The sequence below is a fragment of the Alternaria hordeiaustralica genome (assembly GCF_023758085.1).
Source record: "Alternaria hordeiaustralica strain BMP 2776 chromosome Unknown scaffold_1, whole genome shotgun sequence".
Taxonomy (NCBI): Eukaryota; Fungi; Ascomycota; class Dothideomycetes; order Pleosporales; family Pleosporaceae; genus Alternaria; species Alternaria hordeiaustralica.
In genome coordinates, this window is record NW_026056773.1 from 1661307 (window position 1) to 1686413 (window position 25107).

At 54.0% G+C, this 25107-nt stretch overlaps 13 protein-coding genes across 13 annotated transcripts; 8 read left to right on the forward strand and 5 right to left on the reverse strand.

The window, feature by feature from the left end:
• Positions 1-1440: 1440 nt before the first annotated feature.
• On the reverse strand, positions 1441-2789 carry J4E84_000516 (uncharacterized protein; the record flags this gene model as incomplete). The annotated part of the gene is made up of 4 exons (XM_049383154.1): positions 1441-2014; positions 2064-2394; positions 2445-2535; positions 2586-2789. The coding sequence occupies 4 exons, from the start codon at positions 2787-2789 to the stop codon at positions 1441-1443; spliced, it is 1200 nt and encodes a 399-aa protein (XP_049248672.1).
• Positions 2790-3539: 750 nt separating this feature from the next.
• Positions 3540-5200, reverse strand: J4E84_000517 (uncharacterized protein; the record flags this gene model as incomplete). The annotated part of the gene is made up of 3 exons (XM_049383155.1): positions 3540-3750; positions 3800-4382; positions 4432-5200. The coding sequence occupies 3 exons, from the start codon at positions 5198-5200 to the stop codon at positions 3540-3542; spliced, it is 1563 nt and encodes a 520-aa protein (XP_049248673.1).
• A 455-nt stretch (positions 5201-5655) lies between these two features.
• Positions 5656-6215, forward strand: J4E84_000518 (uncharacterized protein; the record flags this gene model as incomplete). Its single annotated transcript, XM_049383156.1, has 2 exons — positions 5656-6109; positions 6157-6215. 2 exons carry the CDS (start codon positions 5656-5658, stop codon positions 6213-6215), a joined length of 513 nt encoding a protein of 170 aa, XP_049248674.1.
• Positions 6216-6846: 631 nt separating this feature from the next.
• On the forward strand, positions 6847-7399 carry J4E84_000519 (uncharacterized protein; the record flags this gene model as incomplete). The annotated part of the gene is made up of 2 exons (XM_049383157.1): positions 6847-6906; positions 6965-7399. 2 exons carry the CDS (start codon positions 6847-6849, stop codon positions 7397-7399), a joined length of 495 nt encoding a protein of 164 aa, XP_049248675.1.
• Positions 7400-7571: 172 nt separating this feature from the next.
• Positions 7572-9422, reverse strand: J4E84_000520 (uncharacterized protein; the record flags this gene model as incomplete). The annotated part of the gene is made up of 4 exons (XM_049383158.1): positions 7572-7990; positions 8038-8650; positions 8703-8980; positions 9029-9422. 4 exons carry the CDS (start codon positions 9420-9422, stop codon positions 7572-7574), a joined length of 1704 nt encoding a protein of 567 aa, XP_049248676.1.
• A 1272-nt stretch (positions 9423-10694) lies between these two features.
• J4E84_000521 (uncharacterized protein) lies at positions 10695-12632 on the forward strand (the record flags this gene model as incomplete). The annotated part of the gene is made up of 2 exons (XM_049383159.1): positions 10695-12484; positions 12533-12632. The coding sequence occupies 2 exons, from the start codon at positions 10695-10697 to the stop codon at positions 12630-12632; spliced, it is 1890 nt and encodes a 629-aa protein (XP_049248677.1).
• An 866-nt stretch (positions 12633-13498) lies between these two features.
• On the forward strand, positions 13499-14819 carry J4E84_000522 (uncharacterized protein; the record flags this gene model as incomplete). Its single annotated transcript, XM_049383160.1, has 5 exons — positions 13499-13679; positions 13732-13737; positions 13792-13952; positions 14092-14168; positions 14219-14819. 5 exons carry the CDS (start codon positions 13499-13501, stop codon positions 14817-14819), a joined length of 1026 nt encoding a protein of 341 aa, XP_049248678.1.
• An 859-nt stretch (positions 14820-15678) lies between these two features.
• On the forward strand, positions 15679-16562 carry J4E84_000523 (uncharacterized protein; the record flags this gene model as incomplete). The annotated part of the gene is made up of 2 exons (XM_049383161.1): positions 15679-16200; positions 16554-16562. 2 exons carry the CDS (start codon positions 15679-15681, stop codon positions 16560-16562), a joined length of 531 nt encoding a protein of 176 aa, XP_049248679.1.
• A 263-nt stretch (positions 16563-16825) lies between these two features.
• J4E84_000524 (uncharacterized protein) lies at positions 16826-18084 on the reverse strand (the record flags this gene model as incomplete). Its single annotated transcript, XM_049383162.1, has 3 exons — positions 16826-17346; positions 17392-17889; positions 17952-18084. The coding sequence occupies 3 exons, from the start codon at positions 18082-18084 to the stop codon at positions 16826-16828; spliced, it is 1152 nt and encodes a 383-aa protein (XP_049248680.1).
• An 888-nt stretch (positions 18085-18972) lies between these two features.
• J4E84_000525 (uncharacterized protein) lies at positions 18973-19381 on the forward strand (the record flags this gene model as incomplete). Its single annotated transcript, XM_049383163.1, has 2 exons — positions 18973-19038; positions 19091-19381. 2 exons carry the CDS (start codon positions 18973-18975, stop codon positions 19379-19381), a joined length of 357 nt encoding a protein of 118 aa, XP_049248681.1.
• A 706-nt stretch (positions 19382-20087) lies between these two features.
• J4E84_000526 (uncharacterized protein) lies at positions 20088-20485 on the forward strand (the record flags this gene model as incomplete). The annotated part of the gene is made up of 3 exons (XM_049383164.1): positions 20088-20223; positions 20331-20398; positions 20447-20485. 3 exons carry the CDS (start codon positions 20088-20090, stop codon positions 20483-20485), a joined length of 243 nt encoding a protein of 80 aa, XP_049248682.1.
• Positions 20486-21558: 1073 nt separating this feature from the next.
• On the forward strand, positions 21559-22686 carry J4E84_000527 (uncharacterized protein; the record flags this gene model as incomplete). The annotated part of the gene is made up of 3 exons (XM_049383165.1): positions 21559-21807; positions 21873-22357; positions 22413-22686. 3 exons carry the CDS (start codon positions 21559-21561, stop codon positions 22684-22686), a joined length of 1008 nt encoding a protein of 335 aa, XP_049248683.1.
• A 221-nt stretch (positions 22687-22907) lies between these two features.
• Positions 22908-24658, reverse strand: J4E84_000528 (uncharacterized protein; the record flags this gene model as incomplete). The annotated part of the gene is made up of 2 exons (XM_049383166.1): positions 22908-24529; positions 24619-24658. The coding sequence occupies 2 exons, from the start codon at positions 24656-24658 to the stop codon at positions 22908-22910; spliced, it is 1662 nt and encodes a 553-aa protein (XP_049248684.1).
• Positions 24659-25107: the final 449 nt, after the last annotated feature.

A 25107-nucleotide genomic window follows, 5' to 3' on the forward strand; every position in this document is an offset into this window, starting at 1 on the left:
CTAATGGGTTGGTACGACACATATCCGCTTCCTTCTACAACACCACCTCCGTACAACGATCCTACCAAACACGGTCGCGTGGCCGCATGGGGCTACGCTGAGATACTAGAAAGCACGGTCGAAGGAATCAGCAAAGGGATGAGCGTATACGGGTATCTACCGAGCAGTACCGAGTGGGAGGACGTAACTGTGAAAAGAGCTAGAGATGCACGAGATGGAAGTGTGATTCTGGATCAGATTGTTGTAGTAGATGCGCATAGACAGCATTTGTGGAAGCTGTATAACCGGTATCGTGTTTGCGGTCCACTTCCACAATCCGCCGGCGAGATGGAGGAAAGAGATCAATTGGGTTGGGTAGCGTTGATGATGGGCCCGTTTACTGTTGGCCACAACCTTTGCCACTATGTCTTTGCCCGGCAGGGAGACAAAGAGGAAAGCCAAAAGAGGAGAATACACCCCACAGGAAACGGCGAGTGGAGCGCTGAGGACGCCGATCTGGGAGGTGCCACGGTTGTCTTGTTGAATGCGAGTGGAAAAACAGCTTCTTGCTTTGCGTATGCGCTCCGAAACTGTCGGCCCGTTGATCATCAACCCAATCGCATCGTCGGAGTTGGTTCGAAAGCCTCTATCGACGCGATCAAGAAAACGGGGTGGTACGACACCGTCGTTCTCTACGACGAATTCGACGACACGGTCAATCAAATCAAGATTTCTGGTACATCACGTACCCTACTCTTCGACTTCGGCGCTCGCCCCGGGGCAAACGGAAATTGGCGGTCTGCGCTGTCTTCTTTAACACCCAATATTCCTTTCACGCTAGTGACAGTCGGTGGTGAAGTCGCGCCTCAAGACCCAGAAAAAGCAGCGCAACGCCTCGCCGACAGAGCTTCGTTGAACATAGTCAATGCAAGTTTGCTGCAAGAAAAGGGCATCGAGGTGGCTGGAGAACAATACTTCAAGGATTTGTATACAGCTTTCGAGGCATTCTGGGCACGGGCCAGAGACTTGGGAATGCTAAAGTTGAAGTGGGGTGAGGGGCTGGACGATTGGGATCGAGGCTGGGAGTTGTTGTGTAAGGACGAGGTCAGAGCTGACGTAGGTCTGGTATACAACATCTAGATACTCTCCCTCTGTCAGCCGAAGGCCTGTTCGAGAGAAAGGCGTGATAGATCATGGTTTGGGGAATCGAGAGTTCGGACGCGAATGCATGCTGTATGTCTGTAGACTACGTCGTTGGAGAGTTTGCGTGCTGTTGAATCGGTACCATTGTTTATAATGAGCTGCTCAAAACCAATTCGCAGAGAGAAGGGCTTCAGCGCCAGCCTTCGCTAATGTGAACATGAAATGTGATCGAAAGGAGATTCCGCTGAGGGCCAGATACATCCACTCTAAAACGTGTGCTGAGAAAAGAATTGACGTTGAGATCGTAGATGACGCCCATCATCGCTTACCCCATAGGCCTTGCTGAGTCTCTCTAATCCTCCGCTCTTGCTCCTGTATCATCTCTTCAGTCTGGCCGTGGCCGTTTCCTCTGCTGTCGATCTCCATAGGGTCATCAGGCTCCTCCGCGGGTTGAGGAATGTTGGCATGAGGGGCTCCTCTCCGTGGTTCAGCGGATCGCTGGCCATCCATCATGCCAGCGGCACCACCTGCTCTCAGCTGGTTGATGGCGCGAATCGTGTCGATAGCTGCGTGTAGTGTGCGGCGCGCATTGAAGTTCTTCTTGACAGTGGGCAGTAGATCCTCCTCTCCATCGGCGTTGTTCTTGCCCAGCTCGGTGATCCAAGGATGTGAGAGCGCTTCGTGGGCTGTCATGCGGGCGGCGGGGTCGACGGTCAAGCAACGGCGGATGAACTCGCGGGCAGTAAGGGAGACACCTCTCCAGTATTCCAAGGGTGTGAAGGAGTAGTCTGCGACTAAGATGGCCTGCATCTCTTCGAGGTTGGAGTCGCGGTCGAACGGAGTGTAACCGCAGAGGAGAAAGTAGGTAATAACTCCAATCGCCCAGATGTCACTACCAGCAGAGTCAGCAATGGATCGCAAAGTTGCGCAGTATATCTTACACTGGTTTTCCATGCCCAGTCTTTCTGAAGATCTCAGGTGCCATGTATCCTGGTGTTCCGCAGGTCGTCGTCAGGACATGGAATTGCTCTTCATCCATAATGCGAGACAGTCCGAAGTCGGCAATCAACAAATCAGCATTGTCTTCTGGAGTTCGGAACAATAGGTTCTCGGGTTTCAAGTCTCGATGTACGATGCCGTGGTCATGGAGGTATGCGACAGCAGAAAGAGTCGCACGGATCAGATCGCCAGCATCGGATTCGTAGTAGTTGCCCTTTCGGCAGATACGGTCGAACAGTTCGCCTCCAAGCGCAAGGTCGGTAACGAGGTACACTATGGTAGAGGTCAGCTGGAGATTCAGCCCAGGCAAGCCTAACACGTACGGTTGTTCATAGTCTCGAAGTAGTCGACAAGCGTCAAAATGTTCCTGTGGCCCATGGATACTCTTTTCAAGACAGCGATTTCGTTCCTGACCTGGTACCTGTCAGTCTCATTGTTCATCAGTTGCTTCAGGCTGAGCTGACCATGTGCTCTCGGCCTGCCATGAGCCGCTTGTTGATGACCTTGGCCGCATAGTATCTTCCCGTGTCGATATGCACGCACTCCTTGACTACAGAGTAGCTGCCTGCGCCCAATGTCTTGCCGGTCTTGTATCTGCAAGGCTGCACTTGCGCCGCAGTCTGCGCGCCCTGCGCTCCAGACGCACCGTTGGAAGTTCTAGTTGCCATTGTTGAGCTCGAGTCGCTTTTCAGAGAGCTGACGTGATGGGGAGTGTTTGCAGTAGGCGTGCCGTGCGCGTGTCGCGATTACGAGGCCTGGGGAGGTCGTGGTCGGGCACCGATGCCTCAGGTTGGGTTTCGAAAACAAGGGAACCGACAGGTGAGGTTGTCGGGGAAGCGCGATGTGACTTTATGACAACATGTGTCACAGCGTAGATATCGCGTAGTGATAGCGAAAGTTAATAGCGAGTTGAGGGTAGTCGATGGGCTTATGATCGACGTTGGTGGTCGTGCGTAGAGCTGCTTGATGGCACGCGACGGGATAGTGTTGGCGATGATCAAGATTGGGGCCAGTCTGCCTGTTGAACGGTACAATGAACTGTGTCGCGAACGGTGTAAATATAGAGGATTCAGCTACAAAGCCATGGGAGTGTCGAAAAGAAGGCTATCGCGCCCTGGAGTACGTAAGGAGGGGTCCACACGATTCCCCGCCGGTGACTTTACCCCTGTTGCCAAGCGCATAGCCGCTCAGCCGGGATCAATCATCCTAGCATTGATCGCAACATCCATAAATCCACAGCTGGAAAAAGGGTCTCTGAAAAGCAATGGCTATACGTGTCGCTGCTTATTGAAATTGTTCTATGCATGGTTCTATACATCATAGCTCGTGTCGTCTATATGTGTATGAATCTAACGAGGCAGAATCTCGGGACAAGGCATCTCAAACCTTCGTCTCACATCTTTATTACAAATGACACTCTATGACTTGACAAGCAAGCTGTGACCGTCCATATCTTCAGGCTGCTGAAGACCCATGGTCGCAAGTAGGGTAGGCGCGACGTCACCGAGTACGCCGTCAGTCTTCTTCAGGCTCCAGCCTTCTCGGGCGTTGGCCATGACGAAAGGCACCTTGTTAGTTGTGTGGGAGGTCTTGGGTGTGCCCTCCTCTGTAAGCATCTCTTCCGCGTTACTTGTAACCTGTTAGCACTGTCTCGGAAGGTGCAGCGATGCGGACTTACCCGTGATCGGCAGTGACAAACATAACGTATCCGCTCTCCTTGCACTGATCGTACACCTTCTTGATAGCCTTGTCGGTCTCTGTGCAGGCCTCGATGGCTGCTTTGTAAACACCTGTGTGGCCTACCATGTCTGGTGGCGCGAAGTTGTTCATGAGGAACTCGAATTTGCCTGTTTGGATGCGCTCGCACAGCTTCTCTGCGACAGCCATGGCACTCATCTTCGGCTCTAGGTCGTACGTGGCTACCCTGGGCGAGGGAACCATCTCGCGTTCCTCGTTCTCGAACTGCTTCTCGACACCACCGTTGAAGAAGAAGGTTACGTGAGCATACTTCTCGGTCTCCGCAACGTGACACTGCTTGACGCCCTGCTTTCCTAGTGTCTCAGCAAGAACATCCGTCATCCTCTGAGGCTCGAAAGCAACGTTGAAAGTGTATTTGGGGTTGTACGAGGTCATGGTGGTGAGGTGGATGTTTTGCGGGTACGGGAAGTCGGGCTTGGGCGAGCGGTCGACATCACCCAACAGCTGGGTGATTTCTCGAACACGGTCGGAACGGTAGTTGAAGAAGAAGACGGTGTCGTTGTCTGGACGAATCAGCAAGAAGACATGTAGGTGCTCAGCGTAGTGTTATACCTTGAATTCTTCGCTCCTTTCCTCCAACAATGATGGGCTTCAGGAACTCGTCGTTCTCGTCTTTTGCGTATCGCTCCTTGATGGTTGCGACGGGGTCGCTGCTCTCCTCGCCCTCTCCAGTAACTAAACCCTTCATACCGAGCTCAACACGGTCCCACCTCTTGTCGCGGTCCATGATGTAGTACCGTCCGACCACTGTCGCGATGTCGCCCAGGCCAATCTCCTTGGTCGCCTTCAGCAAAGTCTCCATGTACCCGACCGCGGACTTGGGGTCGGTATCCCGGCCGTCACCGAAGAAGTGAATGTAGGCCTCTTTGACGCCCTGGTCCTTTGCAACCTTGAGGAGCGCAATGAGGTGGTCCATGTGCGAGTGGACACCACCATCGGACACCAGACCGCAGAAGTGGAGCCGTCCGTTACCGTCGATGGCGCGCTGGAACGATTTCTTGATGTTGTCTACATCCTTCAACTTTCCATTCTTAATGGTCTGTCCGATGCGGACGGAGTCCTGCCATACAACGCGTCCGGCGCCAATGTTCAGGTGGCCGACTTCGCTGTTGCCCATCAGGCCTTCGGGCAGGCCGACTGCGAGAGAGGAGGCCTCGAGTTCAGTGTAACCCTGGGCAGTCTTGGAGCCCTCCTTTGCGAATTCGTCCATGGTGGGCGTGTCGGCAGCAAGGATAGCATCGCCATCTTTGCGCGAGTTCTCAGTCGCGACGCCCCAGCCGTCGATGACAATGAGGACCGTCTTCTGGTCGACTTTGGCCATGATTGCGGGCTGATGAGGTCAATCCAGAGAGAAGGAACGATAGTGCCCAAGAAGTTATCAAGGCAACGAGGTTTGAAGGTTGGTGAGGAAGGAGCAGTGAATGGCTTGTTGACGGAGGGGCAAGGTTGGCGGGGCTAAAACAGTCGACTTCAAAAAAGCATCGCCGGTCAACGTCACAGCCTTTCCGCGAAAAGGCCCACATCCCCCCCACAACCCACGGCCAGAACTTATCTCGAGTGACACCAGCAGCGCGCTATTTGGCGATCGCTTTGACATCTGGAAACGCGTATCAGACAGCCAAAGCGATTATCGCCCACGGAGTAGCCATCCAATCACCACCCTTGCAGCCAGCCTTACCCGTGGAAGGAGCGTCATCCCGTCCACGCGTCGTCGCGACCACAGCTGCAACACCACGCTAGACATTGTTGCGCGCCGACTCGCAAGACGTCGCGACCATGTCCGGAGCCGCAACGCCATATGCGCCTGCCTCAGCGCGAGCCTCAGTTGCACCCACGGGCTCTGCGACACCCGCGCTGCCCCCACCCCCGACCGCGAGCACCCCGGCCCTCCCTCCGCCCTCGACGTTTGACATCCTGCCCGACCTCCACAAGCTTCTCAAGCGCATACTCGAGGTGCCTGCTCAGCCACCCGCGGCAACACCCACACCCGCACAGCTTGCTGCCGAAGGGCCTCTTGAGATCCAACATGTTGCGACCGCCGCCAACGACATCCGTCTCAAGATACAGAAGGCACGACGCGCAGTAACGGCCTTGCCTGACATGGACCGCACGTGCGAGGACCAGGAAGATGAGATCGAGTATCTCGAGACGCGTATTGCGCGGCTGAAGACTTCCTTGGCGGAGCTCGGTCGGCCAGTCGCGCAGGCAGAGGATGCAGACGGAGACCAGAGTATGACCGGCTGAGACGCCGTCCGGACTACGATTGATCCATTATAGGACGCATGTCTGTCGACTGCATGGATGCACTCGACCTGGCTCTTGCCCAGGGCTCGTGATGCTTCGTCGGTGTACGCCAGCCCTTCACAGGTAGATGAACAGGCGCTGATATTGTAGACAGGCATACAAAGCCCGACCGACGAAGCTTCGACGATGATACATGCCTTCTATAGTTCTTCCAGGAAAGACACAGCATCGGCGCAGATCCCTTCGTATCGCACCACGCGCATACCAAGTAGCGTCATGCAGGTACTCTCTTGGGCCTCACATGACCACGCGACAACGCGTCGAACGCGTATGAGAAGAAGGACAGGCGTGTTCGCGTAGGCTCGTATACATCAGTGACCAAGGCTTCATTCATCGGCATTCAGGTGGGCTACTACTCTGGGTTGGTTTCGAGCATATCTAGCGCATACCATAGCACCGCAGCTGTACCAAGCGTCGCTTGACATATTGAGCACATAACAGAATACTACTTGTATTTCACCACTAGCATTATACACCACCTCAGGCCCCGTCAAACTGTCCTTCTATCCAGCCTTTGTACCATCATGTTCCGGTGATCATCTCAGGCCTTGTATGAATGACATCATCGTGAAGCCGTGCCGTCATCAAGCATATATCGTATAACAGATACTCCATAACCCCTCCGCGTCACCATCGTCACACAGTAAGCCGGGAAACATCACAATGTCAGACACAAAGTACCCGCCCGTCAAGCAGAGCACAGCTCAAACCGAGGAGGAGCAGGTAAGTCTTCGTCAAAGCTACCTCTACGTATGAACATGTCATTGACACCTCCCAACAGAAGAATGTCGACACAGTAAAAGAATACATGCGCCTCGCCTACTCACCCAAGGAGAACAAAGGTGCCGAAACTGTTGCCCATCTCTGCCATGAGAACGCCTACTTCATCGCCCCAACCACCTTCCCCGGCGTCAACTCACCCCAAGAATACGCCGAGTCGCATTCCAAAGTTATGGCCGCGGTATCCGATCTACACATCGACTCTTACGATGTCATCTTCGCAAAGGGTGGCCATGTGTGCCTAAGATATAGTGCTAGTGGAAGTCACTGCGGCGAGGCACACAATGGTATCAAGGCGAGTGGGAACAAGGCAGCGTGGCATGCAGCAGCTATCTTCGAGGTGGAAGATGGCAAGATCAAAGGCTGGATCAAAGAATGGGATAAGCTGCATATGTGGAAGCAGCTGGGCTGGATGAAGGGAGACGAGTATATATGAGTGACTCATAGGGGCAGACCAGGAGTACATGGGGAATTCGATGATGATTTTGGATTGGCATTACTAGTCATCTAATAGCTGTATACTTCATCTAGAAGCAGTGACAATCATAAGGTTACATGGGTTGTGGAACTCCATCGTTCAACGATGAGCTCCCAGTCGTCTCTCATATCTAAGCGCGGAAGGTGGTCCTCTTCGAGCGGCGTCCGATGCCGAGGCTGCTCAAGTCGAGGCCTGCGATGCCACCAGCCTTCTGTTGGCCGGCTCCAGCACCAGCTCCGGCAGCGGCTCCAGCGCCGGCACCTCCAGCACCGCCACCGAGGAGGCTGCTGAGGAGGCCCTCGATACCGCCGGCTCCACCCTGCTGTTGACCCTGCTGTCCACCAGCCTGAAGAGCGGCTTCGGCTTCCTGGAGGAGCTGTCCAACGCCATTGTTGCCGTTGTTCTTGCCGTTGGCCTTGCCCTCTCCCTTTCCTTTGCCCTTGCCGTTGTTCTTGCCATTGCCCTTGCCCTTGCCGTTGTCGTTGTTCGCCTCGGTACCATTGGCGGCAGCTCCGGCGGCGGCTCCAGCGTCAACGACTCCAGTAGCGTCTGAGATTGTTAGTAGATGAAAGGTTTATGGAGAGGATGTCACTTACTTCCAGCTTGAGCGGCTTGGTCAGCGGCAGCTTGATCAGCGGCAGCTTGGTCCATTCCATTGGCGCCGTTGGCGGCATCTTGTTGCATCTGAGCCTGGTCTGCTGCCATCTGGGCCTGGTCCTTCTCCTTCTGCTGCTGGTCGGCTTGCTGCTGAGCGGCCATCTGCTCGGCGGCGGCCTGCTCGAGCTCCTGCTGTTGCTGCTGTGCCTTGTCCTGCTCGGCGGCTCCCATGGCGCCATCTTGCTGCTGTGCGGCTTGCTCATCGGCTGCGGCTTGCTGATCAGCTGCGGCTTGGTTCATGCCTCCCTTTTGCTGTGCAGCATTCTGGTCGGCTCCCATGGCGCCGTCTTGCTGTTGAGCGGCTTGTTCATCAGCTGCGGCTTGGTCCATGGCGCCCTCCTGTTGGGCGGCCTGCTGGTCGGCTCCCATAGCACCCTCCTGCTGTTGAGCGGCTTGCTGGTCGGCTGCGGCTTGGTCCATGGCATCCTGTTGCTGTTGCTGCTTTCCGTTGCCTTGCTCCGCGGCAGCCTGATCAGCTCCCATGGCAGCCTCTTGCTGGCCAGCTGCGGCTTGATCCATAGCACCCTGGTTCTGCTTGGCATCCTGAGCAGCCTGGTAGAGTCAATAAGTCATTCTGATATGAGATCTGGGTGTTGAAACATACCTGTTGGTCGGCCGCGGCTTGGTCCATACCTTTGGCGGCGCCCTGCTCTGCCTGCTGGTCAGCAGCTGCTTGGTCCGCTGCCTGCTGGTCGTTCGCATTCTCTGCTTGGTCTTGGTTCATGCCCGCAGCAGCATCCTGTTGAGCCTGTTGATCGGCGGCAGCTTGGTCTGCTGCTCCCATCTGCTCGGTTGCATTCTGTGCCTGGCCCTGGTTCATCATCTCGGCGGCGGCAGCATCCTGCTGTGCCTGAGCATCGGCAGCAGCTTGTTGCTCTTTGGCTATCGAGGGTCAGTGAAGTCTTTGGAAAGGATTGTGACAAGACGTACCTGCTTGAGCGGCTTGCTTATCGGCATTCTTGCCCTTGCCCTTGCCATTGCCCTGAGCGGCCTCCTCAGCATCGGCAGCATCCTGTGCAGCCTGGTCCTGAGCGCCATTGTTGCCAGCCGCCGCAGCATCCTCAGCATTGGCACCTTCGGCGTCGGCATTAGCATTATCTTTGCCCATGCCACCGCGTGCTGCCAAGAGCGCACCGCGGAGCTTGAGGGCTTTCTCGCCAAACTTCTGCACAACGTCTTCCTCGCGGCGACCGAAGTTTGTAGAGGGCATGACTACATTCTCGGTACCAGCGGCGACTACAGGTCCCTGGCCCACGAAAGGCGCTGGAGCTGCTGCCACGAAGGAGGCTGAGAGGAGAGTGAGAAGGGAGATGGAAGTCTTCATTGTGATGGTATGGGGTTGATCTTGAAGGATTGAAACGAGGTGTGTCGAAACTTAAATGAGCACAGCTCTTGAGAATAGAAATAAACAGATAGTGCTCTGCACGAAGGAAGGGTTTGAAGATTGAAGCTGAGCGTGCCGTGATATCCGCCTGAGGAGACTGGTTTATATAAGAGTGTTTTCTTATTTGAGCTCCACGAATGCTTGACTGAGACTCTGTCCAAAATAGACAAGGCCGCGATTGTTGGGACGATCATTTGCTGCTTGCCGTGCATGTCATACATGCGCCGTTGGAGGATGCCTTGAAAAGGCCAGGCTCAAGTGAAGACCGTCGGTCCTCCCCACAATTCTCTCACAGGCACGAAAGCCTTGTCTCGCATGACAGCGGGAGATCGAGTGTGACATGGGATCGGGTCCCTGGCTTGGCTGGAAACGGTCGAATCAAACGCATGAAGCAGAGCGTACGATTACGGAAGAAAGAGGTGACGCAAGCTCCATGCCGGTAGAGTCGTCGTCATGGCGAAGATCCAGGATGGGGGTCGAACGTGTGTAGTTTGAGAACATGTTGCAGACGGGGCAGGGGCGATCTATGCGGAGAGATGCCTTCCTAAACGCATAAGTTTAGTGTACGACTGAGGTTTGCAGGCATACAAGGGCCTGACTCTCTCCCGGTTTCAGGCACGCCGACGCGCTCGGAGGAAAAGCTAAGCGACTGCTTGAATATGAGAAACTGCAGGAGGCTGCTGCCCAAACTTCTGTGATGATTCCAAATTGTCTTCGCAGTTTGCTGGCTCAGCCTTCTTGGTAGGCATGACAGTACTTTGCTCTGCGCGAGTACCCTGATGTTGCTGTACCCTCACCGCGGCGTCATGTCGAGACATTTGTCAGAGAGACCGAGCACGCACACTACTGCGCGTGAAGATGTTGACATGAGAGTGATCGCACAGAGAGGATGTTCGGATGTGGTGACTTTGACATGTGCGGAGAGAAGGAATGAAGGTGGGCTGAGCCAATGGGGTGCTCGGTATTGCAATCCCGCACTTAGCCTTGTAGCCTCGGCTGCGACTTTTGGATATCGTCATGTCGAGGTTTTGGCGTTGGCTAAGAGCGTACATGTCCAATGCTGCAATTTTGTCGCATTCCGCAGTATTGAGCACTGTCGCTTCTAGTCTGTAGTGCGCCGCCGGTCGGACTCGTAGGAAGCGCAAAAATTTCGTCAACTTGCTTACTTTCGCATACAATACATTTGTTTGCCTCTCCAACACGTCCTGCATCATGGCCACCAGATCAGTCCCCGCTTCCGCGACGCGACAGTTGCTCGCAGCCTCGCGATCCGCGCGCATAGCATCAAGACCACTTGCATGTGCATCACTACCGCGACGAAACGTATCCAGCCTGTACCGTCCCGCAGTACGGATTGCTGGTCAAAGAAGAGCTCTTTCCACGACGCCACGCACACGACTCGCCGCCGTAGACGACACATTCGATCCCAAGTCGATAGAGCGCGAATCGGACGAGGTCGATGTTCTCATCGTGGGTGGTGGACCCGCAGGTCTGTCCGCCGCCATCAAGCTGAAGCAGCTTGCGACAGCGGCCGGCAATGAAGACTTCAGGGTTCTGGTGTTGGAGAAGGCGGGCGAGTTGGGCGATCACATCGTGTCTGGGAACGTCATAGAACCCTCTGCCCTGGACGAGCTCCTGCCTGACTGGAGGTCAGAGGACAACCTGAACCGCTTCGCCGACATCACCCCCGCCAAAGAAGACCATATGTTCTTCATGACCAAGAACAGCGCCATCCCTCTACCCAAGCCTCCGCAGATGAACAACCACGGCAATTACATAATAAGCTTGAACCAGATGGTCAAGTGGCTGGGCGAGCGCGCAGAGGAAGTTGGTGTCGAGGTTTACCCCGGCTTCGCTGCGTCGGAGGTACTGTACAACCACGAGGGTGTCGTACAAGGCGTAGCTACCAACGACCTCGGCATATCGCGTGAAGGCAAGGCCAAAGACTCATTCGAGCGAGGAATGGAGTTCCATGCACGCGTCACATTGCTTGGTGAGGGTTGCCATGGCAGCTTGTCGAAGCAAATCATCAAGAAGTACGATCTGAGGCGAGATAGCCAACATCAGACCTACGGACTTGGCATCAAGGAAGTCTGGGAGGTGCAGCCCGAGAAATTCAAGTCTGGACTGGTGGTTCACTCGATGGGCTACCCGCTGCCGAAGGATACCTATGGCGGTGGCTGGATGTATCACTTTGGCGACAACCTCGTCAGCATTGGTCTCGTTGTTGGGCTCGACTACCCGAACCCCTGGTTGGCTCCCTATGGCGAGTTCCAGAAGATGAAGCACCACCCTTACTACAAGGACGTACTGGAAGGCGGCAAGTGTATATCATATGGCGCGAGAACGCTGATTGAGGGCGGCTTCCAGTCCATACCAAAACTGGCCTTCCCTGGTGGCGCACTGCTTGGAGACGCCGCAGGCTTGCTCAACCTGCCCAAGATCAAGGGCACGCACAATGCAATGAGGTCCGGTATGTTAGCTGCTGAGGCGACTTGGGACGCCCTACAAGCCAATGCAGACGGCGGTACCGTGTTTCTATATGACTACGAGGACAAGATGCGCAAGTCGTCAATTTGGTCGGAACTAAAGACTGTGCGCAACATGCGCCCGTCTTTCCACACACCACTAGGTATTTACGGAGGTATCATGTACTCTGGTCTGGAGGCCTACGTTCTTCGAGGCAAGGCACCGTGGACATTGAAGCATGGCAAGCCTGATCACGCAGCGACCAAGACGGCGGACGAGTGCCCCAAGATAGAGTACCCCAAGCCGGACGGTAAGATCAGCTTCGACATATTGACGAGCGTCAGCCGAAGTGGCACGAATCATGAGGAGGACCAGCCCTGCCATCTCCAGGTCAAAGACTACGATGCGCATGCCCAGAAAGAATGGCCCAGGTACAAGGGTGTAGAAAACCGGTTCTGCCCCGCCGGCGTCTACGAGTATGTGGAGGACGACAGCAAAGAGCTGGGCGTCAGGTTCCAAATCAACGCCCAAAAGTAGGTCTAGATATCGCGATTACTTAGAAGACCGCTAACTGTATGCAGCTGCGTCCACTGCAAGACTTGCGACATCAAAGTGCCGGACCAGGACATCAACTGGCAAACACCCCAAGGTGGCGAGGGACCAAAGTACGTACTTACTTAATACGGACGCCGAGATAGAGATTATGGCTTAGCTGCCGTCCACGCAATGAGAGGACCTGTATATTAGGGCAAACCGTGTGTGTACATATCAGATTTCAACGTCAGCCCGAGTATGGTTGCTGCCCAAGTGACCTTCCGAGGTTTGTAGGGATCGAGTGATCAGTCGCCTTGTTCGGCGCGCGGTCGAAGCCTGGGAGGGCTTCAACTGCGTTCCCACGATCCTATGAGCAAACAGCATTGAGATATCTGCTTGAAAGAAGTGGCATTTCACTGGGCGCCTTGAAAGGTCGTGCGGTCCCGTACATGGCTCCCGAGGTCGAGGCAAGGCACACGTGATGTCCGTGCCCGAAGCTTGGAACGCTAGGGCGAGTGAGGCGTTGGGCGAACTTCCTTCTCCACCCTTCGTCACCGTCCACCCATCAACCTCGCCGGGGCCTCTTACATCGATAGCTGCTCGGCCCTCATCTGCACTTGCAATTCGTGGTCGCGATACTGGGCTTACTAATTCCGGTGCCCCAGATTCAAGGACGCGCCTTCTGCACTCACCCGGCTTCTTCCTGGTCCTCAAGCTCTCAGGTTCTTCACGGCCACCCTGCTTCCAGCGCCCGACTCTATCTCCAAGGTACGACTAGCCGCCTGTATTGCATGCACTGGAAATTCCTTGCGCGTCTTCCTGGTTCCTGTAGTTGCGCACGCCGCTGGACACTGGCTTTCTGGCGTCGCGTCTTTGATACCGAGTCACCCCGTCACTGGCAGGCACCATGCGCGCTTCCTCGATGGCTTCCCGCTTGCTCATGGATATTTGCTCACGATTCTCTCCAGACTAGGTTATCTTTAGGATAAAGCTCTACCGCAACAGCCGCTACCATGACCGAGGTATCGTCCACGCGCCTCTACCTAGGCAACCTCCCGCGCAATGCCACCAAGGCCGATGTCGAAGGCCACTTCGCGTCGCACGGCACTGGCGAGATCACTGAGATCAAGCTCATGAACGGATTCGGCTTCATCGAGTACAAGGACGCAATGGATGCTCGTGATGTCGTCCCTGGTAAGCTTCAACTACGCGCCGATCGGCTGAACACGTGCTAACTCGTATGCAGCATTCCGTATGTAACTCTTATGTGTATGTGTCCGGACATGCATCTCTAACTGATTCAAAGATGGTACCGATTTCATGGGCGAGCGCCTCATCGTCCAGTTCGCTCGCGGCTCGCGTGCCCGTAACGAGAACTTCACTCCCCATGAGCGCGTTCCCCCGCGTCCTAGGCGCACACCATACCGGATGAGAATAGCAAATCTTCCTGTGGAGACCAGCTGGCAGGTCAGACTCCCCGATTATTGGATTTCCTCAGTTCCCTGTTAGCGCCAGCGCACCGTTCCTGGACCAGAAATGGCTTTGTTCTCGCTTGCTTCCCGTTATACATTCTGGATTTGGGCCTCGCTTAACTTCGAACTTATAGGACCTCAAAGATTTCGCCCGCCAGTCTGGATTGGACGTCGTCTACTCCGAAGTTGGCCGCGAACGGGATGGCTCTGGGTGAGTGGACACGTACTGCAGCTAGGCACACGTACTAAACCATCGCGCAGATTCGTAGAGTACGAGACGGCCGCCGATCTGAAGACCGCAGTGGAGAAGCTGGACCGCCGTGAGTTCAAGGGGCAGGAAGTTACCTGTATCCAGGACGTCTCCGATCCTCCCCCACCTCCACCTTTCAAGCCTCGCGCTCCTTACGGAGGCCCTGGTGGTCCTGATGACCGGGGCCGTGATAGATACCGATCCCGCTCTCCCATGGGCCGTCGCGGTGGCGGATACCCACCCGCGCCATACGACGACTACTACGACCGTCGCGGTCCTCCTCGTGGCTACAGCCCCCGCCGCGATGACTATCGCCGACGCACACCTCCCCGCGAGTTTTATGACAGGCGTGATGGTGGTTATGGACGTTCGCCGCCTCGTGGTCGCATGCCTGATGAGTATGGCCCACCGCGCGCGCGTTACCCTGACGATCCTTATGATGCTAGGGCCCGACCTCCTCCCCGTGGTTACGATGACCCATACATGAACGGTCATGGACGCCCTTACGAAGGCGGACGACCACCGTCCCCACGTGGTGCTCGTCCCCGTAGCCCCGGAGGCCGCCCACCTTACGAAGGTGCAGCGGCTGATTACCCACCCCGCCGCTACTAGGCGCACGAGGTAAGTTGAGTCCATCGCGTATCTGGTTCAAAGCACTTGCTGATGTCGATCAAGTGAGCGTCAACATTCCTGAAGACTGCTCATCTCCTGGAACACGAACCTCCGAGACCATCATGCCCACGGATATGGATTATGCAGTGACGGAGCCGAAAGACGAACGGAGGATTGAGTGTGCGGCATGAACCCACGAGACTGATTATGTGTTTCCTGCTTCCCGGTTTCATTTGGATGTTCCATGTAATTGCTGTTTCTGATGCGATCCCTTCCCGGTCCACTGGCCATTACGAGAGGGCGGTTTCCTTTATGCTGGATTCCTTATTGCCATCTCAAATGCATAAGGTGGCCTAATTTTCCTGTAACATCAAAAAAGTCCTTCCCGTACATATGGACTTCGTATATCTGATTATTTGTGGCTATGGTTTGTCATGTACTCTATGGGCGGCTCTGTTCGCAGACTAGCTGCAGCGAACATGAATCAACGTACCCGAAATCTGCCCCATCCGCTCCAGGTTCCTGTGAAGCCATGAGGAGTCCTGTCATCCATAATCCGATGCACGTCATTTGCAGGACACTTTGGCCATGGTCGTTGGCTTTTTCTGGTTCCATAGTGAAACTATGACCACTAATACGCTACCTATAGAAATGCAAGCCAGATATAAGGACCCGCCATGTGCCCAATAGATCGTTCCGAGATAATAACATGCCAAAGTTTTGCCCTTGACTCATTTTTCGCCTCGCATGAATACTCTGCAATTTCTCATCTCCTTTTCCAAAGTCTTCCAACTCTTCCATCCTCCCATCACAAACCAACGCCACATTAAGACAAGAGCAACTCTACCCTATCGAAGACATGGGTTCTTCAGCCAGCAAGAGCATCGAATCAAGCTCGTCCAGCAGTATCCCACGCTACTCCTCCAAAATCTGCCAACTCTACCTCATCAGCGCAAGCCCAGGCTCCAACACCGCACACTGGAGACTCTTCCTTGACGATGGCACAAACCAGCTGACTGGTACGACATGGGAAGTAAACTACATAAACGAGCGACCAAACCGCGGCGCCTTACTTCTTGACCAAACCTTCCCAAGAAGCGCTTCGCACCAGAACGCCTTCGAATGCAACCGGAAGAGTTTTGTCAAGATCGGTGATTTGATGAACAAGGGATCAGACGCCACGATAATTCATGGCGCCCAATCTTCGTTCAGAAAGATTGAAGCGGCAAAAGAGAGGGTTCTACGAGAGTTCACGTACAAAGTGGCCACTGCCAACTGCCAAAGTTTCGTCATTGACGTCTTGAGCATGCTCCGGCAATGGGATCCAGACCTCGTTAATAAGAAAGCCATCGAAACCGTTCAGCGCTTGTGCTTCCCCACGGTGCGTCTCACAACAAAAAGCAGACAGAAAAAAATCCAGCGCCAGGATGCGAAGCATGGTCAGGCGCAACGACCAAATTTTACCTCGAGCTGTGGAGCTTTTTCTGGTATTGATATCGATGCGCCGAGGAAACATCACGACGCGCAAGGAAGAGCTGTACAGCGGAATGCGATGTCAGAGATGGTGCCGTATTCGAGATGGGAGGCCAGGCCGCAACGGGCTTCTCAGGCAGTGGTGTCGGAGGATAGAGGGAATTACACTACGATCCCTGGGGCATGGTAAAGACTGTGGATTCAGAGACACAACATCATAATATGGAATAAAATGAAACAGATACTACTGCTGTGTCCTAGTACATCTAGTACATGATTTTTTAATGTTTGGATGCAAAACAATATATTTAATGATTCCTCAAAAGCAGACTCTTGCGCTTATGCGACTTTTCCCTTGCGTGATTCCGTACACGTGAAACGCCAATTCCTAAGCAATTTAAACCCAGCTTGAAACACCATAATGCCAAATCAAATCCAAGATCCATGACTTTGTGAGATACCTATATCCCATCAATAACGCCGTATGCCATCATGACCAGAGCGCCCTCTAGCCACGGGGCGTATCGGCCCTCTTAGATCTGTGTCCACTCTTCATCGCTAGAGTAGTCGGTCCCGGTAGCGGATAGTAGATCAACTACGGGAGTGGGGATCAACTCGGGGCTGGACATCGGTTCGTCGTCGCTGGAGTAGTCGGTGCCAGTCGCGGCTAGTATGTCGACCACCGGACGAGAAGTCAACTCAGGGCTAGACATCGGGTCGTCGAACGTAGTCAGGCTCTGGACTTTGGGTCGGGACACCAACGTGAATCCCTGATCGTCTTCAAGACACTCCTCGTCGGACTCTTGGATCGTAGCTGGCTGTGCAACCTTGGGGCGACGAACAAATGTAAGGATTCCGGAATCGACCATGTTGTCCTGATCGGTCTCTACAGCTGTAAAGTTCTCGCCAGATGGGTAGCATGAAGGGCTGGGTGTTTCCGGAAGAGTATCGCACATCATCTCATCTGGTAGGTCCCTTGACGCAAGGAGAGTCGGACGATCGCAAGGTTGAACCTGGAGAGTGTCGAGACATAACCGCACAATGTCGAATGCACCTATGATAGTTAGCGTAGGATGTGAATCTACTTGTAGTGTCTTACACTCATCCTGGAAATTGCGTTCCATGTTCGTGCGACATAGGTCCTGGCGGAAGTCCGGGATTTCAGCAGCGATCTTGAGAAACTCAACATCCTCTCCTAGCTTGTGGTAGAGGAAATTTGAGATGCAGTAGTTGAGAAGTGACGGAACGAGGTCGTGCTCCCGACGAGCCTGCTGACTGGCATAGTGACGATATACAAAACGAATAGTCTCGACCAAGTCATGGGGCGCGGCGGGTACACAGCAGGCGAATTCGAGCTGGCACGAGAAGTTGCCGTGCGCGAGAAGTTGCAATTCCGGAACATCGAAATCCTCGGCTATCTTGTACGTCTCGGCATGTGGAAGAAACGACACTGGATCATAGTCTGCTCGAGGCGGAAGATAGCTACCAGTGTAGCAGAACCGAAGAAGCGAGACGACAGCATGCTCAGATAGGGCCTCAATACTCGCTTGTAGGCGACTCTGGAAACCGTACTCAAAGGCGTGGTACAGGAGCGGACCTAGTATGTGAGTGTACGAAGTCAGTAGATGTTGGCATGCAACCGTATGGGACATTACTGACATCTGTCCAAGAACTTGAACGGGCAGATGCGATCAGAGATCTGACGGACCTCTCCGCTGGGGAGGACTATCTTCAGCGTCGCATTGCTCTGGCCTCGCTCCATGTGCTCGTCTAGGAACCAGAGACCGTCCATGTTGAATTTGAACGGGAATGCACAAAGAAGCGAGTTGGAAGTCCCTGCGCTACCCTCAGGAGTGCTATGCGGCTTGATAGTTAATGTGAGGCCTCCGGGTGTAGCAGCGAGGCTGCTGGTGAGGCGTCGCAATCAAATCAAGCTGCCGATGTAAGCGACTGAGAAGTTGTGCGAAGTGTCGGGTAGTTCGGAAGGTATGCCAAAAGTTCAAAGCCTTTGACTCAACGGAGAGATTTCGTGGGTAGTCTGACAAGGCTCAGAAGTTGGGGTGGGTAGGGCCAGGCAACCGTGGGCACGCGGGCAGAGCCAAGCACCCGCCTTTGGAGAGCCTGCTGGTCAGCGTCAGGTACGTCAGGGTAAGCCAGCAGTTTTCAGAAGTGAGTGCAATCCAGCGTGCTAGAATGTGTATGAATAGAGAGTTGTATAACAACAGAGGTGCTTGGGGCTGCCTCCATGGAGGGGTGCCGGTATGGCTGTCATGTCTTATTGGCTTCGCAAAATCGACGCCAAAAGGGCATCCAATCAGTGGAAGAACCATTGTACAGCCTCACATATAGGGCTGAGATGTCAGCTGCATCTGATGTTTAGTGGTTGGTGTTGAGGGGGTCTGGTCGGTGATGTGCCGGTGCCGAGCTGCGGAAAGCGGCCCACAGCGCGATCCACTTCGCGGCGGCCGCTGGAGGCGGCTTCATGGCGGCCAATCTCTCCACTAAACTTGAACATCGCACATCTTCGTCACCCGCATTCTGTGTTCTCGGCGACTGAGTGTCATCAGTTAATTGAGACCACTCTGTGCCTCTTTGCCTCTTCGTACCTCTGCGCCTCCAATTGAAGCCCCCTTATCCCTATCTTTGTGCCGTTGGTCTACAGTCTCCGCGACGCCCCGCCATGGGATTCCTTTCTATTCTACCTGCGAACTTGGCTGTGGTCGAAACCTGGATCACGCGCATATTCGTGAGTATTGCTCGGCTTCATCGATTGAAAGTGATCTTCTAACGCAGAATAGCTCTTTCTCGGCCTCGTAGCCATCGGCCCATGGGCAGCGCTGCTCGTCTACGATCTTATCCTATATTGCTGTCGCGCTGGCGCATACGAGATACCAGTCATCGGCGGACGCGCTCGCGGCAAAGCGAGACCACGCGCTCCTAGCCTCACAGAGCGCCCGAGTGGCCACCGTCGGAAATTCAGCATTGCCTCTCGAGGCATCGAAAGGCCGGTTCTGATCACAGGGGGTACCGACCCTCAGGATGCTCGGCATCGTCGTATAACGGAAGAGAAGACGGCAGATGTTTCCTGAGAGCGGAGTTGGAGACAGCCCTACAATTGAATCTCGTTTGGCGGAATGCTGCCACGCTGTTTTCAAGAGCTGGACCTCTGTGCATGCCTTCGGATACCGGTGATCAACATGGCTTTCGGTATCTCAGATGCCGGGACCCCGAATTGGAAGTCCCTCTGCAGAGTGTTAGAATTCTCGGGAGATCGACCACAGTGCGACGTATTTAAGCACCGAGGAAGCCATTGCGCCTTCATAGCACGAGATTGAACTGCGTCGTAGAAGATCCGCATAGTCTTGCGAGCGGTTGACTTCGAACGAAAGTGAGACTATAAAGGCGACAATTTCGCTCATGTCAGCTCATGACTTGCGCAATGGCAATGTCTCTTTCCGGAGACACATTCATGCGTTCTATGCCGCATACCTTGCTTCTGAAAGAGAGTTGGGGGCGCATATCGCTACACGTTTCAAGTGAACAGCTGCGCCAATCACGCGAGACTATGTTTCTAACGTCGCGCAAATACCCAGGCGGGCTATCGAATCCATAAAGTAGGGTGGTAGGCCCAGTGTAGCTTAGCGCGGTCTGGGTCGCGCCTTCTGTCAATAAACCTACAGTTCACGCTCACCTCTCATCAACACCACAACGACAGCTCTACCTCTGCGACTTACTTCCACCCACTTTCTCCGTTCACAAACTAATACCACCTTCAATCAGTATTTGCTATTCGTCATGGCTGCTACCACCACCAAGACTGCGACACCGAAGCCGGCTAGCAACGCGGGTGTCAAGAAGGCTGGTCCTAAAGGCGGTCGCATCGCCAAGAAGGGCAACGCGAGAAACGCGATGATCAAGATGCAAGCATACTGTAAGTCTGCATCGTTTGACGCGTTTTGACGCGTTATTCGGACGCGTTCCTCCAGGCGCAAGAACAACACCTCAGGGGACGACCGATCCGCTAACGAATGATAACAGTCAAGGCCCACCGCGATGAGTACAAGGATCTCTCTTTCAAGGAGCAACAGCAAGAGCTTGGCAAGAAGGTACGTCATCTCCGTATAATAATGAGTAACCATGCTAACACTTCACAGTGGAAGGCTTCACCCGAGAACCCCAAGAACAACGTCTAATCTCACCTGGAGTTGTTCAACAGCTTTCATTTTCCGGGGTCTACTGTGAGAACACAGTGGAATAAGGATTACCCTTCACTTTCCTCAGTCATGTTCACTTTCCTGGTCTTATCATGGATTGACGGTACGCGGCCGGCGTTTGGGTTGATGGGCGGGAACAATCACGGCGCATAGGTTACTGTCACGATCCGCTTTACAGCAATATGGAAGAAATTGATCCAACTCGTTCTTAGCATATGCACGTGTATTAACTGTGTTGTTCCTGCACCTTGAGCGACACAAATCCTTTAGGCTAATTGCGAAGCAGTTGTACAGATCGAGACGAATCTCGGTGCCGTGTTCCGGAAGATGACCAGGCTGGTGTCGACGTGATAGCTATTCGAGAACTAGCTGTCGATGAACTTTGGGGCATCGTGAGTGGCACACGAGTGCAGCTAGTAGCTGCTATCATATGAAGAAGCCAAAACTATCATGGCATAACTGGTGTATAGTGAGCCAACAGGCCGCATGTTCAGTGTTAAGAGCAGATCAATGAGTGAAGAAAGATAGTTGGGGAGCGGAACTGTGGACATGTCAAGCATTTCCATGATGAGGATATGTACTGGCAAAGGAAGGATATTTGTCCGGTAACGCCCGCCACTGCTTGTAAGCTCTTGGTAAGCTGGCGCTGGAAGCTGCCCCGCCCCGCATCCAGGTACCGAGAGCCCCTCCGACATCATCACCTCCACCTCTTGAACTCTTTGCCGGCGCCTGCAACCCTGTCCATCGCAGTTGCGCGACCTATGAGCTTTGCGCTATCGTCAGCGGATGTCTTTTGAGATGGGGCCCGATTCGGCGGCTTTCGCGTCGAGCTTCGCGGTTGCTTTCGTTCGTCAATGTCGCAGCTAGCTTCAAGTGCACTCCTTCCCTTCTTCGAATAGCTTCGCAAGCTTGTTGTGTCCTTTCCTTTGGAAGCCGTGAAGTCATCTTCATCTTCGTGTGCTTGGTTCTACGACCGTGACATCTTTCGTCTGAAGCTTGCCCAATCTCGACTCCAAACCCTCTGCAACGTCCACGTCTCATCAGACGGCACAATGGCATCTAGCAAGGGCGCAGACGCCTCCACGGTTCCTGTCCTCAAAGATCTCACAATCGAAAACATCACCGAGAATGTGCATCGAATAAACTCGCAATGCGCAGACCCGCGCCTCAAGTACGTCATGGAGCGTCTGGTGTCGCATCTACACGACTTCGCACGCGAGACGCGCCTGAGCTTCGATGAGTGGATGGCAGGCATACAGTTCCTTACCCAGGTAGGACAAATATGCACAGACGTGCGACAGGTAAGTTTCCATCTGATCCTCGTGGTACAAGACCAAGACACCCGATCTGTACTAATACGTTGTAGGAATTCATCCTTCTTTCAGACATTGTCGGCCTCTCTCTCCTCGTAGACTCTATAGACCATCCCAAACCGGCCTCCTCCACCGAGGGCACAGTCCTCGGTCCGTTCCACACGCACGACGCACCCTCCGACTCCAACGGCACCTCCATCTCTGCCGATCCCGACGGCGAGTCCCTGCTCGTCCTCTGCACGGTCAAAACCACGAACGGCGAGCCCGTATCAGACGTCAAGATCGACGTGTGGGAAACAGACTCCAAAGGCAAATACGACGTGCAGTATGAGAACAGGGGTGACAAAGCAGATGGCCGTGCGGTTATAAGGAGTGACAAGGATGGCGTATTCTGGTTCAAGGGTATCGTACCCGTACCGTATCCTATTCCAAACGACGGGCCTGTTGGCAAGTTGCTTGAGAAATTGGGTAGGCATTGCTGGAGGCCGAGCCATATGCATTTCATGTTTGAGAAGGAAGGTTTCGATAACTTGGTTACGTGAGTCTCCTCTTCATACTTCTTCGTTTGCATAGCCTACTGACGCCATGTTTAGGGCATTATACGTCCGTGGTTCCGACTACGAGACGTCCGATGCCGTCTTTGGTGTCAAGGAATCTCTCATTGTCAGCTTAGATACCGTAACAGCTGAACAGGCCAAGGAGTATGATGTCAAGGAAGGATCAAAATTGCTCAAATACGATTTCGTGTTGGTAACCGATGAAGAGACCAAGCAATTACGACATGACGAAGCGGTAAAAGCAATGAAGATGTTGGGACGGGAGGGAATGATGATAGTCAATGGTCTGCCGGTGCCTGAGGTCGACTAGTCTGCAAAATAGAATGGAATGTTATGAGATTCGGGGTATGATAACTAAGGTCTTGCTAATTTGAAAGAAAACGTATCCGCTTGGATAACCGCAAGGCTTCGAGCCAAGGTAGATGCAACCTGGAAAGTAACGCCAAGTACGCTGTGTGAAATGCAAATGCCAGAAAAAGAAGAGAATCCTCCACATCGTAGACCAAATCGATGCCACCGAGTCAACTGCATCTAGCTAGTGACCCTCCTCACCCACAGGGCGCTCCCGTTCGAGTTCGGATCATCCCTCTCCCTCTTCTTCCACGCGCGATGCAACTTGAGGCCAACATCATGCTCCTCCCTGCGAATCTCATCCAACTCCTCTTGAAACGCTTTCTTCCTCTCTTCCGCGACCCGAGCCTTCTTAAAGTCGGTAAGCAGCGGGTTAGGCGGCGCAGCATTGTTCAAGTCCTTGAGCAAACGATACACGTTGTTGCGACGGATGCGTAGATCTTCTTGCTGCGATTCCAAGTAGGCGATGTGGTCGATGGCACTGAGTTGGGAAGGAGGTAGCGGAAGCGCCTTTTGTGATTTTTGTGATGAGTTGGAGAAGGTGGAGGAGGCGTAAGGGGATCTCGGGCTGGGGGTGTAGACTTTGGCCATGGGTGCGGGTTCCCTGTCTAAGGGGGGTACTGGGCGGCGACGGTTTAGGATCGAGGAAGCGGCCGATATGGGCTCGGTTACAACGCGCTTTCCTTGCGAGGACGAGAGTCCGTTGGGCGGTGAAGGTGGTGGTGAGTGTTGGTATGTCCCTGCACTGTTGTAGGTAGTCCACGAAAACCGGCTGATGGGTGCGTGCTTGTCCTTCTCTGACGTCTCTTTGTTGTATGGCGGCGTCGCAGTCCGCAAGGTGGGGTACAACGTCTGTTCTACTGGCTCTACGGTGGCCGGGGACTGGTTCAGTTGAGTGCGATTGGTTGGTGTGATGGGGCTCGGGTACGATGTGCTTATACCGAGACCTGCTGAAGGTGAGGTTGGAGAGATGTGACCGCTTCGAAGAGGCGTGTTCTTCCCTACTTTGAGCGGGACAATGGGTTTAATGCCGTCGTTGTAACGCATATCGTTATCGCGTGGATCCTTGGGCGCCATTTCGGTTGTTACAGTTTGAGTGTCAGGCAGCTTGGGTGCGGAATCAATGGCAGCTGCAAGCGCGTTTGACCTCGCTTGGTCCGTGCTTGGTGAAATCGTCTTGCGTGGTATTTGAAGTGGTTTGTCTGCAGGCTGGTATTTGAGCGGAGGAGCGATTTCTGATCGTCCCGTCGCTCGGCTCCACGGCTCCACGGGCGGTGGTGAGCGCTTCGACCCGAAGCGGCCAACGCGCTCCCCAAAACTTGTGTTCTTTTTCTCAGGACCACTGACTGAAACCTGATACCCCATGGGCCTAGGGTCTGATGACGGCACACCTTTCGCATAAGAGCCTGGATCGACTGAAGCGGCCTTCCCTGCACTATTAGGCTCGCCTGAATACTCATCCCACTTCACTTTCGCATTTGGCGCAAGCTTGCCCTCCCAGAACTTCTGCTTGGGTGCTGGTGGAGCGTCACCATTCCGAAGGACAGACGGCGCTCTGCGTAGGACGGGGATCTGGCTGCCCGCGCGGGAATCGTCTTCGAGTTGTCTGCGATCGTCGTCCATGGGTGACACGTCACGCATCGAGCGGAATTTTCGCGGTAGGTTAAAAGAGGAGTACTGTTCCGGTTCCGGAGAGCTGGGAGGCGATATGTCTTCGTATGCGGAGGGCGATCTGCCGGTGGGGTTGTCGTTATTGTAGCAGAGTGTGTCTTGTGAGTAGATGGAGGAGGCCGTGGGTACTTCTGAGGCTCTGTAGTTGGGAGGTTCCTGGGGAGACAATAAACTGCGAGACAATCAGCGGTAAGTGAGCAAACGAAATTGCGATACTTACTGCGATAGTTGAGGGAGCGCATAATTATGGTGACTGCCATTTTGCAGGTCGGTCACTTTGGGATTGCGCTTCAGTTGATCCTCGTCATAGGTGGTTTCAAGAAGTACGGGGTTTCCTATTTGCGCATGCCTCTCCCTATCTCGGACGGCGCCCTGTAATCGTTTCCACATTATGGGCGAATCTGCATGAAACGAATATTAGCCCGGCTCGATATTGGTGCAAGTATACATAAGCATCACGAAGTATGGAAGGCGGTATTCTCAGCGGCCCCGAGCTACTTATTTCAGCAAGCCTCTCCTTTTCGCAGCAACCTCAAGAGCCATTGCACTGATTGCATGATTGTTGTATGCTTTTTGAAACCCATCGACATCGCGAGACTTGGCCCGGTCCTAGATCTGGTGGAGATAGTTGTCGGTGCGGGCGATAGGCGAGAGACATGGACCGTCGATCAGAGATGCGGAGGGGCACTACCAGATGCCTTTACTGTAT